The sequence below is a fragment of the Amblyraja radiata genome, chromosome 20 (genome assembly GCF_010909765.2).
Source record: "Amblyraja radiata isolate CabotCenter1 chromosome 20, sAmbRad1.1.pri, whole genome shotgun sequence".
NCBI classification, from domain to species: domain Eukaryota; kingdom Metazoa; phylum Chordata; class Chondrichthyes; order Rajiformes; family Rajidae; genus Amblyraja; species Amblyraja radiata.
The window spans coordinates 2,710,470-2,722,686 of NC_045975.1; the positions used below are offsets into that span (position 1 = coordinate 2,710,470).

The window sequence follows — 12,217 nt, forward strand, 5'->3', positions numbered from 1 at the left end:
TGTGATTGTAATTCTGTTTCTGGGGCCAGCGCGCAAATAGCCGGCTGCGTGGGTTTCCTCCAGGAGCTCTGGTTTCCTCCCACACTCAAAACGCGTGCAGGGGTGTAGACTAATTGGCTTCTGTAAGTTGTACTTAGTGTGTAGGATAGAACTGATCCCTGGTCGGCGTGGACTCGGGCCGAAGGGCCTGTTTCAATGCTGTATCTCTAAACGAAAGTAAAAGACACAGCATGGAAACAGGCCCTTCGGCCCACCGAGTCCATGCTGACCAGCGATCCCCGCACACTTGCACTGTTCTGCGCACTCTAGGGACAATTTTACAGAAGACTATTAGCCTACGAACCCGCACGTCTTTGGAGTGTGGGAGGAAACCGGAGCACCCGGTGAAAACCCGCGCGGGTCACGGGGAGAACGTACAAACTCCGTACAGACAGCACCCGTAGTCAGGATGGAACCGGGGTCTCTGGCGCTGTGAGGCAGCAACTCTACCGCTGCTCCACCGTGCCACTATTAGATTGAGCAGAACACACAGGAAGATAACTGTACATTCAAACCCGCTGCAGATATAGATAGACACAAGTAACTGCAGATACCAGTTAAAAAAGATACAAAGTGCTGGAGTAACTCAGTAGGTCAGGTTGCATCTCTGGAGAACATGGATAGGCCATTAATAGAACATGAGTAGGTGGAAGAAGGGTCCCGACCCGAAACGTCACCTATCCATGTTCTCCACAGATGCTGCCTGACCCGCTGAGTTACTCCGGCACTCTGTGAAACGTCACCTATCCATGTTCTCCACAGATGCTGCCTGACCCGCTGAGTTACTCCGGCACTCTGTGAAACGTCACCTATCCGTGTTCTCCACAGATGCTGCCTGACCCGCTGAGTTACTCCGGCACTCTGTGAAACGTCACCTATCCATGTTCTCCACAGATGCTGCCTGACCCGCTGAGTTACTCCAGCACTCTGTGTCTTTTTCTGCAGATGTAGGTAAGTACTGTCCACCAAAACACCCCCCCTCCCCCAACAACTTAATTGATTGATAGAGACAGCATGGAAAGAGGCCCTTCGGCCCACCAAGTCCACGCTGGCCATCGATCACAGTTTCAAATTAGCTCTATGTTATCCCACCTTCTGATCCATTCCCAACTCACCAGGGGCAACTTACAGAGTGTCGATTAACCTTCAAACCTGCACGTCTTTGGCATGTGGTGAGTAGTGTGTAGGGATTGGATGAGAAAATACTAGTTTGACTGTCGCCCTGTTGAGTTTCACCTACCCCACAGCCACCAATGGACCTTTGTGGGCTCAAACATTCTTGATCATTGTTGCTTTTTGCATAGGTTACATTTATTTGTTCTATTTACCATCAATATCTCTTGTGTCCCTCCTCCCTGACACTCTGTCTGAAGAAGGGTCTCGACCCGAAACGTCACCCATTCCTTTTTCCTGGGATGCTGCCTGTCCCGCTGAGTTACACCAGCATTTTGTGTCTATCTTCGGTCTAAACCAGCATCTGCAGTTCGTTCCTACACACGGAACTAGTGTAAACAGGTGATCGATGGACAGCATGGGCTCGGTGGGCCGAATGGCCTAGTTCCATGCTGTGCCTTTGCAATCAATCAAAAACGTCAACTAAAATAAAAGAATAGTGAAAAGCTTGGGTGGATTGGATATGGAGAGGATGTTGCCACCAGTGGGAAAGTCTAGAACTAGAGGTCATAGCCTCAGAATTCAAGGCCTCTGAGGGCGGGTTCTCTGGATACTTTCAAGAGAGAGCTAGATAGGGCTCTTAAAGATAGTGGAGTCAGGGGATATGGGGAGAAGGCAGGAACGGGGTACTGATTGGGGATGATCAGCCATGATCACATTGAATGGCGGTGCTGGCTCGAAGGGCCGAATGGCCTACTCCTGCACCTATTGTCTATTGACGTTCTTTTAGGAAGGAGATGAGGAGGAATTTCTTTTGAGGGTGGTGAATCTGTGGAATTCTCTGCCATAGAAAGCTGTGGAGGCCAAGTCAAAGCAAGAATTTCATTGTCCTATCTCAGACACATGACAATAAATTCTCATGAATCTTTAAGTCAGTGGATATATTTTAGGCAAAGATAGATAGATTTTTGATTAGTGCGGGTGTCAGGGGTTACGGGGAGAAGGCAGGAGAATGGGGTTAGGAGGGTGAGATAGATCAGCCATGATTGAATGGCGGAGTAGACTTGATGGGCCATTGGGCCTAATGCCCCTGTCCCACTTAGGAAACCTGAACGGAAACCTCTGGAGACTTTGCGCCCCACCCAAGGTTTCCATGCGGTTCCTGGAGGTTCCTGGGGTTTTTTGTCAGTCTCCACTACCTGCTTCCACTACCTGCAACCCCCGGCAACCACCTGCAAACCCCGGAAACCTTGAGTGGGGCGCAAAGTCTCCAGAGGTTTCCGTTCAGGTTTCCTAAGTGGGACAGGGGCATAATTCTACTCCCATCACTTATGATCTTTTGATCCTGTGAAAATAAACTTGCATGTGTTATTATAACAACAGCGAACCAAATAGCGATAGAAATGATCGTTGCTTTACCTCTTCCAGTCTCCATCGGTGAAACAGCTTGGCATAGGCTCCAGGCCGCCCTGCAAACCTGCCCAACACAACAGGAGATATTAGTTAGTTAGTTAGTTAGTTAGATAGATAGTTAGTTAGGCAATTGTCACGTGTACCGAGGTGCAGTGAAAAGCGTGCTAACCAGCCAGCGTAATGATAATCGAGCCGGGTTGGATCCCGACTACGGGTGCTGTCACATACAGTATTCTATTTGACTGGACAGCACGCAAACAAAAGCTATTGACTGTACCTCAGTGCAGATTACATAAATGAGCTAAACTAAATCAGCGGTAGAGCTGCTGCCTCACAGCGCCAGAGACCCGGGTTCGATCCCGGCTACAGCTGCTGTCTGTACGGAGTTTGTACGTTCTCCCCGTGACTGGCGTGGGTTTTTGCCGAGATTTTCGGTTTCCTCCCACACTCCAAAGACGTGCAAGTTTGTAGGTTAATCGGCTTGGCGTACATGTAAATTGTCACTGGTGTGTGTAGGATAGTGTTAGTGGGCGGGGATCGCTGGTCGGCGTGGACTCGGTGGGCCGAAGGGCCTGTGTCCACGCTGTATCTCTAAGCTAAACTAAAAACTATGACAATAAAACACTATTAACTCTTGACGTAACTATTCTAAGTATGATTCATACATTTAAACCCAGACTGGGACTAAACGCCTTTACTTTAGGATGTACGATACAATGCGATAGAACTTTATCCCAGGAGGGAAATTGATCTGCCGACAGTCATAAAAACACAATGTATCGGAAAAATAAAACATGAGGGAGTGCAGCGTAGGTTCACCAGGTTAATTCCCGGGATGGTGGGACTGACTTATGATGAAAGAATGGGTCGACTGGGCTTGTATTCACTGGAATTTAGAAGGATGAGAGGGAATTTTATAGAAACATTTACAATTCTTAAAGGATTGGACAGGCTATATGCAGGAAAAATGTTCACCATGTTGGGGGAGTCCAGAACCAGGGGTCACACAGTTTAAAAATAAGGGGTCGGCCATTTTGGACTCAGATAAGAAAAACCTTTTCACCTAGAGAGTTGTGAATCTGTGGAATTCTCTGCCACAGAAGGCAGTGGAGGCCAATTCACTGGTTGTTTTCTAGACTGAGAGTTAGACAATAGGTGCAGGAGTAGGCCATTTGGCCCTTCGAGCCAGCACCGTCATTCAATGTCACCATGGCTGATCATCCCCAATCAGTACCCCGTTCCTGCCTTCTCCCCATATCCCCTGACTCTGCTATCTTTAAGAGCCCTATCTAGCTCTCTCTTGAAAGTATCCAGAGAACTGGCCTCCACCACCCACTGAGGCAGTTAGATTTAGCTCTTAGGGCTAATGGAATCAGGGAATATGGGGAAAAAACAGGAACAGGGTACTGATTTTAGATGATCAGCCATGATCATATTGAATGGCGGTGCTGGCTCGAAGGGCTGAATGGCCTACTCCTGCACCTATTTTTCCATGTTTCTATGTTTCGAAAGTGACGAGTGGAAAGGATTGGGGATGAGCAAAGATTGGGAGGGTCAGGGAACGAGTCAGTGAAATAACAGAGACATCGGCCGAGCTTTTCCTGCCTACAGTCCATGTGCCAGCTAAGTGGTATTCCCCACTGCAGCGCTAAATTATTTAACATCCACTCGTTCAACCACTTTACCACTCTCACATGACTCGACTTCCTTCACCCACAATAGGGCCCAGAAATATGAATGATTGCAGCAACTTACAAACCACTTCTGAAAAGGCATACTTCCAGATTCAGGGGCAGTTTCTTGCCAGCTGTTATCAAAGGGTATCCAAGGTTGCCAGCAAAGGCCAGCAGCATAATCGAGGACCAATCGCACCCCGGTCACTCCCTCTTCTCCCCTCTCCCATCAAGGCATGCGGTACAGAAGTGTGAAAACGCACACCTCCAGATTCAGGGACAGTTTCAGTTTCAGTTTAGTTTATTGTCACGTGTACCGAGGTACAGTGAAAAGCATTTGTTGCGTGCTAACCAGCCAGCGAGCAGACAATACGTGATTACAATCGAGCCGTTTACAGTGTACAGATACATGATTAGGGAATAACGTTCAGTGCAAGGTAAAGCCAGCAAAGTCTGATCAAGGATAGTCCGAGAGTCACCAATGAGGTAGATAGTAGTTCAGGACTGCTCTCTGGTTGTGGTAGGATGGTTCAGTTGCCTGATAACAGCTGGGAAGAAACTGTCCCTGAATCTGGAGGCGTGCGTTTACACACTTCTGTACCTTTTGCCCGATGGAGGGGGGGAGAAGAGGGAGTTTCTTCCCAGCTGTTATCAAATAGTGTCCAAGGCAAACAGCAAAGGCCAGCGGCATCATCAAGGACCAGTCTCACCCTGGCCACTCCCTCTTCTGAGCTACTATCTACCTCACTGGAGACCCTCGCACTATCTTTAATCGGACTTTACTGGACTTTATCTTGCAGTAAACATGATTCTCTTTATCCTGTAGTTGAGGCAGGTACTATCATAACGTTTAAAAAAACATTTCTACAGGTACGTGGATAGGACAGGTTTGGAGGGATGTGGGCCAAACGCAGGCAGGTGGGACTAGTGTAGATGGGGCATGTTGGCTGGTGTGGGCGTTGGGCCGAAGGGCCTGTTTCCACACTGTATGACACAAGAAGCAATAAACGCTGGAATGTTATCCACACGCTTTGATCTCACCTCAAGTAAGCTCTGACCTACTTAAACTACTAATGTTATTATTACACTGTTATTCTTTGTTTTTTTGTGTATACGTATATATGCGTATACGTATATATGATCTTGATAGATACAAAAAGCTGGAGTAACTCAGCGGGACAGGCAGCATCTCTGGAGAGAAGGAATGGGTGACGTTTTGTGTCGAGACCCTTCTTCAGACCAGAAGAAGTCTTCAGAATCTGAAGAAGGGTCTCGACGTGAAACGTCACCAATTCCTTCTCTCCAGAGATGCTGCCTGACCCGCTGAGTTACTCCAGCATCGTGTGTCTATCTTCGGTTTAAACCAGCATCTGCAGTTCCTTCCAATATAGATGATATATTTGCATTTGTGCGTATGTACGTACTGTTCAATTGTGGAAGTGGCTGCGCTGCCTTGCAGCTGCGGCTCGCCTGCAGTCTGTTTGTCTTTTCTGTTTTTTGTTTTCTTTTGTCCTGTTTTTACAGTATATTTCGGTTTATTTAGCTGTGTATGTGTGGGGGGGGTGGGTGTAATATGTTTTTTGACTCTTCCTTCGGAGGGGGATGCGACCTTTCCTGCCGTATCCCCCGTCTCCGTGTCCGTCTGCGCTGAGGCCTATCGCGGAGCTGGCGGCCTCCAACTGCGACCGACCTCGAGGCTGCGGAGGCAGAGCCAGGACTTACCGGCGCGAGGCTGGCCGACTTCGGGGCTGTGGTTGTGGTGCGACCCAACCTCCGACCTGACTTTGGAGCCTCGGAGGCTCGGCCGCGGGCCAGTGGACGACATCATCGGGAGCTCGAGTTCTGTTTTTCCGGAGCTCCCGCAACTACAGCTGCGTCCGCTGGACTGGAGGACGGCAGCTTCGGCAGCTTCGACCGCTCCGGGCCGCGGAGTTTGAACCGGCCCGTTTGCAGAGCTCGGATTCAGCCGCGGGACTTACCTACCATCACCCGGCGGGTCACAACATCGGAGGCTTGGATTGCCTCAGCGCAGAGGGAGAGCAAGGAGGGAAGAGACAATGACTTTGGGACTTTAAACTGTGTTGAGTGTTTGTTATTTATTCTATGTTATGACTGCAGGCTAAACCATATTGTTTGTTTTGTTTTGTATTTGTCTTTTGTTTTGTCTCTTTTCTTATTGATTGATTGTGTTGTGATATGTTTACCTTGTTTACCAGAGGGACTAAAGATGGAAAGTAGCTACTGGCTACAATCTTGCGTATTACATGTAAATGTTTATTAATATGCACTGTCCCTATGCAAATAAAACTTAAACTAAACTAAACTGTATATTCACACACTGAATTTTTTTTCTCCCGTTTATAATACTGTTCCCAGTGTACTATGTTTACACTTTGTGTTGTGCTGCTGCAAGTAAGAATGTCATTGTTCTGTCTGGGACACATGACAATAAAACACTGCCGACTCTTGACTCACCTGCCGAGAATGAAAGCAACATAGAAGATGGAGCTGTTGAGATTGACAAACTCAAAGAGGAACATCTTCAAGGCAAAGCTGTTCTCCCATTCTGACTCCGTGCGAGGGTGCTCTGTAAGTCACAAGGTCATAAGGTCATAAGTGATAGGAGTAGAATTAGGCCATTCGGCCCATCAAGTCTACTCCGCCATTCAATCATGGCTGATCTATCTCTCCCTCCTAACTCCGTTCTCCTGCCTTCTCCCCATAACCCCTGACATCCGCACTAATCAAGAATCGATCTATCTCTGCCTTAAATATATCCATTGCCTTGGCCTCCACAGCCGCTTGTGGCAATGAGTTCCACAGATTCACCACCCTCTGACTAAAGACATTTCTCCTAGTCATAGAGTGATACAGTGTGGAAACAGGCCCTCAGCCCAACTCGCCCACACCGGCCAACAATGTCCCAGCTACACTAGTCCCACTTGCCTGTGCCTGGTCCATATCCCTCCAAACCTGTCCTATCCATGTACCTGTCCAACTGTTTCTTAAACGTTGGGATAGTCCCAGCCTCAACTACCTGCTCTGGCAGCTCGTTCCACACACCCATCACCCTCTGTGTGAAAAAGATTCAGATTCCTATTAAATCTTTTCCCCTTCACCTTGAACCTATGTCCTCTGGTCCTCGATTCCCCTACTCTGGGCAAGAGACTCTGTGCATCTACCCGATCTATTCCTCTCATGATTTTGTACACCTCTATAAGATCACCCCTCATCCTCCTATGGAATAGAGACCCAGCCTACTCAACCTCTCCCTATAGCTCACACCCTCTAGTCCTGGCAACATCCTCGTAAATCTTTTCTGAACCCTTTCAAGCTTTTCAAGCAAAGCTTTCAAAAGGCCCTTCAAAAAAACCTTTCTGAGATGATAAGTGAATTCACAAGACAATTAGCAATATTCTCATTTCTAACCCCATTTCTAACCCCAAATATTAATTGCTGGACACAATGAATGTAGTTTAGATTAGTGGTTGATCTTCCCTGAACCTTTTCAAGCTTGACAACATCTTTCCTATAACATGGTGCCCAGAACTGAACACAACACTCTAGATGCTGTCTCACCAACGTCTTATACAACTGCCACATGACCTTCCGACTTCTATTCTCAATACTCTGACTGATGAAGGCCAAAGTGCCCAAAGCCTTTTTGACCACCTTATCTACCTGCGACTCGACCTTCAAGGTACCATGCATCTGTACTCCTATATCCCTCTGTTCTACAACACTACCCAGTGGCCTACCATTCACTGTGTAGGTCCTGCCCTTGTTCGACATCCCAAAATGCAACACCTCACACTTCTCTGTATTAAATTCCATCAACCATTCCTCCGCCCACCTGGCCAATCGATCCAGATCCTGCTGCAATCTTTCACAACCATCTTCACTATCTGCAAAACCACTCACTTTTGTATCATCAGCAAACTTGCTAATTTTGTCCTGTATGTTCTCATCCAAATCATTGATGTAGATGAGAAACAGTAACGGGCCCAGCACCGAACCCTGAGCCACACCACTAGTTACAGTCCTCGAGCCTGAGGAGCAACCTTCCACCATCACCCTCTGCTTCCTTCCATGAAGCCAATTTGCCATCCATTCTGCTATCTCTCCTTGGATCCCATGCGATCTAACCTTCCAGAGCAGCCTACCATGCGGCACCTTGTCGAATGCCGTACTGAAGTCCATGTACACAACATCTACAGCTCTGCCCTCATCAACCTTTTTGGTCACGTCTTCAAAAAAATCAATCAGATTTGTGAGACACAACCTCCCATGTACAAAACCATGCTGACTATCCCAAATCAGCCCTTGCCCATCCAAATGCCTGTATATCCTATCCCTCAGAATACTCTCCAGTAACTTACCAACTACAGATGTTAAGCTCACCGGCCTATAGTTCCCAGCATTTTCCCTGCAGCCCTTCTTGAAAAGAGGCACAACGTTTGCCACCCTCCAATCCTCTGGCACCTCTCCTGTATTTAAGGACGATTTCAACCAGTGCTCCCGCAATTTCCTCTCTGGTTTCCTGCAATGTCTGACTGCTGATCCCGACTGCTCTCGTGACACTTCTCATCTCCTTCCTAAAAGAACGTCCTTTAATTCTGAGGCTGTGATCTCTGGTCCTAGACTCTCCCACTAGTGGAAACATCCTCTCCACATCCACTCTATCCAGGCCTTTCACTATTGTGTACGTTTCAATGAGGTGCCCCCTCATCCTTCTAAACTCCTTGACAGGACAATATGTCGCTGCGTAACTGCGTAAAAATACTTGACACTATTGTATTTGGGTGGGGGGGGGGGGAATACACGTACTTTAATTTATACGAGAATAATTTATTTTTAATTAATTATACATTTAAAAAAATTATTATTTGATGCGATAAAATAAACTTAAAAGATGATGCTTCTTTAAGTAAGTATTTCAATAATGACATTTACTCACCCCAGTTTGTCAGCATCCTTGCAACTCTTTCATAAACCTCGACAGCAGAAATAAAAGATAGAAATGTAACGTGTTTAACATAATAAATGTCACAGCTCTGTGCAGTTTTATTTGTGAACATAAATTTAATGTTTAATGTTAGTATTTTAGTTTTGTTTCGTTTAGAGATACAGTGCGGAAACCGGGTCCGCGCCGACCAGCGATCCCCGCACGCTAACACTATCCTACACACACTGTGGACCATTTACATTTACACCAAGCCAATTAACCTACAAACCTGCACGTCTTTGGAGTGTGGGAGGAAACCGAAGATCCCGGAGAAAATCCACGCAGGTCACGGGGAGAACGTACAAACTCCGTACAGACAATAGACAATAGGTGCAGGAGTAGAGGCCATTCGGCCCTTCGAGCCAGCACCGCCATTCAATGTGATCATGGCTCCAGCATTTTTGTCTACCTTCGATTTTCCAGCATCTGCAGTTCCTTCTTAAATGCTTCCTTTCATTGACGGATGAACGAGGACCCCCCAGACTTACCACGTTGAGAGACATGATGATGGCAAAGTTGATGCACACCCCCGAACCAGCCGTGGCAAACTGCCAGTTCTTCTTCACAAACTCCCAGCGAAAGGAGGCAAAGAGTTCCATGGTCACAAGTCGGTACAGCACCACACCAAACACCGCAGCCAGGACCAGCAGGATCTGGAGTGGATGAAGGAATGAGCGAAGTTTGTTACATGTGTCAAGTCACATTGGAATTCTTGCATTTACACCAAGGGATGCAAATAGTCAAATATAACAAATTAGCCTTAATGTCGAAAAGTCAAGAGTCAATGTAATTGTTGCATGTCATGAAATGGATGTCTACTTCTAGCAGCTTAAAGGGGCTGTCCCACCAGCATGCGACTGCATGCGGCAAGCGCGACCTAACGTGATCGCTTGAGCCGTACGGCCTCGCGGGGCCGGTCCCACTTCCATCGCCGGAGCCGTATGGAGTTGTGCGGAGCTGGTCCCGACATCGAGCGGGGCTCCGAAAAACTGACCGCGTTCAAAAATTCCGCGCGGCAACGGCCTCGACGCCGTGTCACTCACTCGACCACCTATCGGCTCCTGCTTCTGGTTTGGTCGCACTTGCCGCATGCCGTATGGCTCAAGCGACAACGTTAGGTCGCGCTTGCCGCATGCAGGCCGCATGCCCGTGGGACAGGCCCTTAACATAGAATCACAGACAATAGACAATAGGTGCAGGAGTAGAGGCCATTCGGCCCTTCGAGCCAGCACCGCCATTCACTGAGATCATGGATGATCATCCACAATCATTACCCCGTTCCTGCCTTCTCCCCATATCCCCTGACTCAACTATGTTTAAGAGCCCTATCTAGCTCTCTCTTGAAAGCATCCAGAGAATTGTCCTCCACCGCCATCTGAGGCAGAGAATTCCACAGACTCACCACTCTGTGAGAAAAAATGTTTCCTCGTCTCCTTTCTAAATGGCTTACCCCTTATTTTTAAACTGTGGCCCTGGTTCCCCCGACATCGGGAACATGTTTCCTGCCTCTAGCGTGTCCAAGCCCCTGATAACCTTATATGTTTCAATAAGATCCAGGTCCTCTTTGCCAATTTTGTATTTCCCCGCCCCTCTCCAGGGCGGTCTGCTAGATCGAACTACAAGAGTCAAGCGTTGACCTGTCTTGCCCGTGATTGTGATTTGCAAGAGTGCCCGTATGCTAAAAAAATGTCAGAGGTCGTTTGCATGGGGATTAAAGGCGTGGCATCTTTTCCCCACCAACTGACAATGAGTTGGCTTCGACGAAGATTGAGGGGGGATCTTATAAAAACTTACAAAATTCTTAAGGGGTTGGACAGGCTAGATGCAGGAAGATTGTTCCCGATGTTGGGGAAGTCCAGAACAAGGGGTCACAGTTTAAGGATAAAGGGGAAATCTTTTAGGACCGAGATGAGAAAAAAAAAATTCACACAGAGAGTTGTGAATCTGTGGAACTCTCTGCCACAGAAAGTAGTTGAGGCCAGTTAATTGGCTATATTTAAGAGGGAGTTAGATGTGGCCCTTGTGGCTAAAGGGATCAGGGGGTATGGAGAGAAGGCAGGTACAGGATACTGAGTTGGATGATCAGCCATGATCATATTGAATGGCGGTGCAGGCTCGAAGGGCCGAATGGCCTACTCCTGCACCTATTTTCTATGTTTCTATGAAACAAAGCGTGGAGATCACGGACCCACCATGAAGAATATTCCTGAGACAGACACCAGGAGACGGCTGAGTTTGTCGACGAAGGGCTGGAACGGTTCCGGTTTGCCCGTGATGGGGTTTAGACGCTCCTTCTTGGAATACTTGGCTTCGAACTGGGGACGAAGTTCTTCCTATCAAAGAAAGAAGAACCGTTTAAGCTGCATCTTTAGTTTTTAAGTTTAAGTTTCAGAGATACAGCGCGGAATCAGACCACCGGGTCCGCGCCGACCAACGCTCCCCGCGCACCGACACTATCCAACATGCACTAGGGACAATTTACATTTAAACTGAAGCCAATTAACCTACAAACCTGCACGTCTCGGGCGTGTGGGAGGAAACCGAAGATCTCGGAGTAAAACCCACGCAGGTCACGGGGAGAACGTACAGACTCCATACGGAGAGCGCCCGTAGTCGGGATCGAACCGGGGACTCTGGCGCTGTGAGGCAGCAACTCTACCGCTGCGCCACCGTACAGACCCTCAGCTTGGTTTTGCTTACTATTGTCACCTGCATTGATGTACAGTGAAAAGCGTTTGCTTGCGTGCTATCCTGTCCAATGAAAGGCTGTAAATGAATACAATGGAGCCATCCACAGTGCCCGCTTAAAGGACAAAGGGAACAACATTCACCGGTGGAAATATACACCTCTTCATAATGTGTAGGAAGGATCTGTAGATGCTGGTTTATACCAGCAGAGGGGGCATTTGGGCCAAACGTGGGCAGGTGGGACCAGTGTGGATGGGACATGTTGGTCGGCGTGGGCAAGTTGGGC

The 12,217-nt window shown here is 47.9% G+C and overlaps 1 protein-coding gene across 1 annotated transcript in view; it reads right to left on the reverse strand.

Annotated features, from left to right (window-relative positions):
* The window catches only part of ano3 (anoctamin 3), a 195,602-nt gene that overhangs the window by 32,722 nt on the left and 150,663 nt on the right, over positions 1-12,217 (reverse strand). The window contains exons 17-21 of the mRNA XM_033038644.1: positions 11,436-11,576; positions 9,732-9,896; positions 9,196-9,232; positions 6,714-6,825; positions 2,572-2,629 (exon numbers count right to left, since the gene is read on the reverse strand). Coding sequence (XP_032894535.1) covers positions 2,572-2,629; positions 6,714-6,825; positions 9,196-9,232; positions 9,732-9,896; positions 11,436-11,576 — 513 coding nt within the window. The remainder of the gene's footprint in view (positions 1-2,571; positions 2,630-6,713; positions 6,826-9,195; positions 9,233-9,731; positions 9,897-11,435; positions 11,577-12,217) is intronic.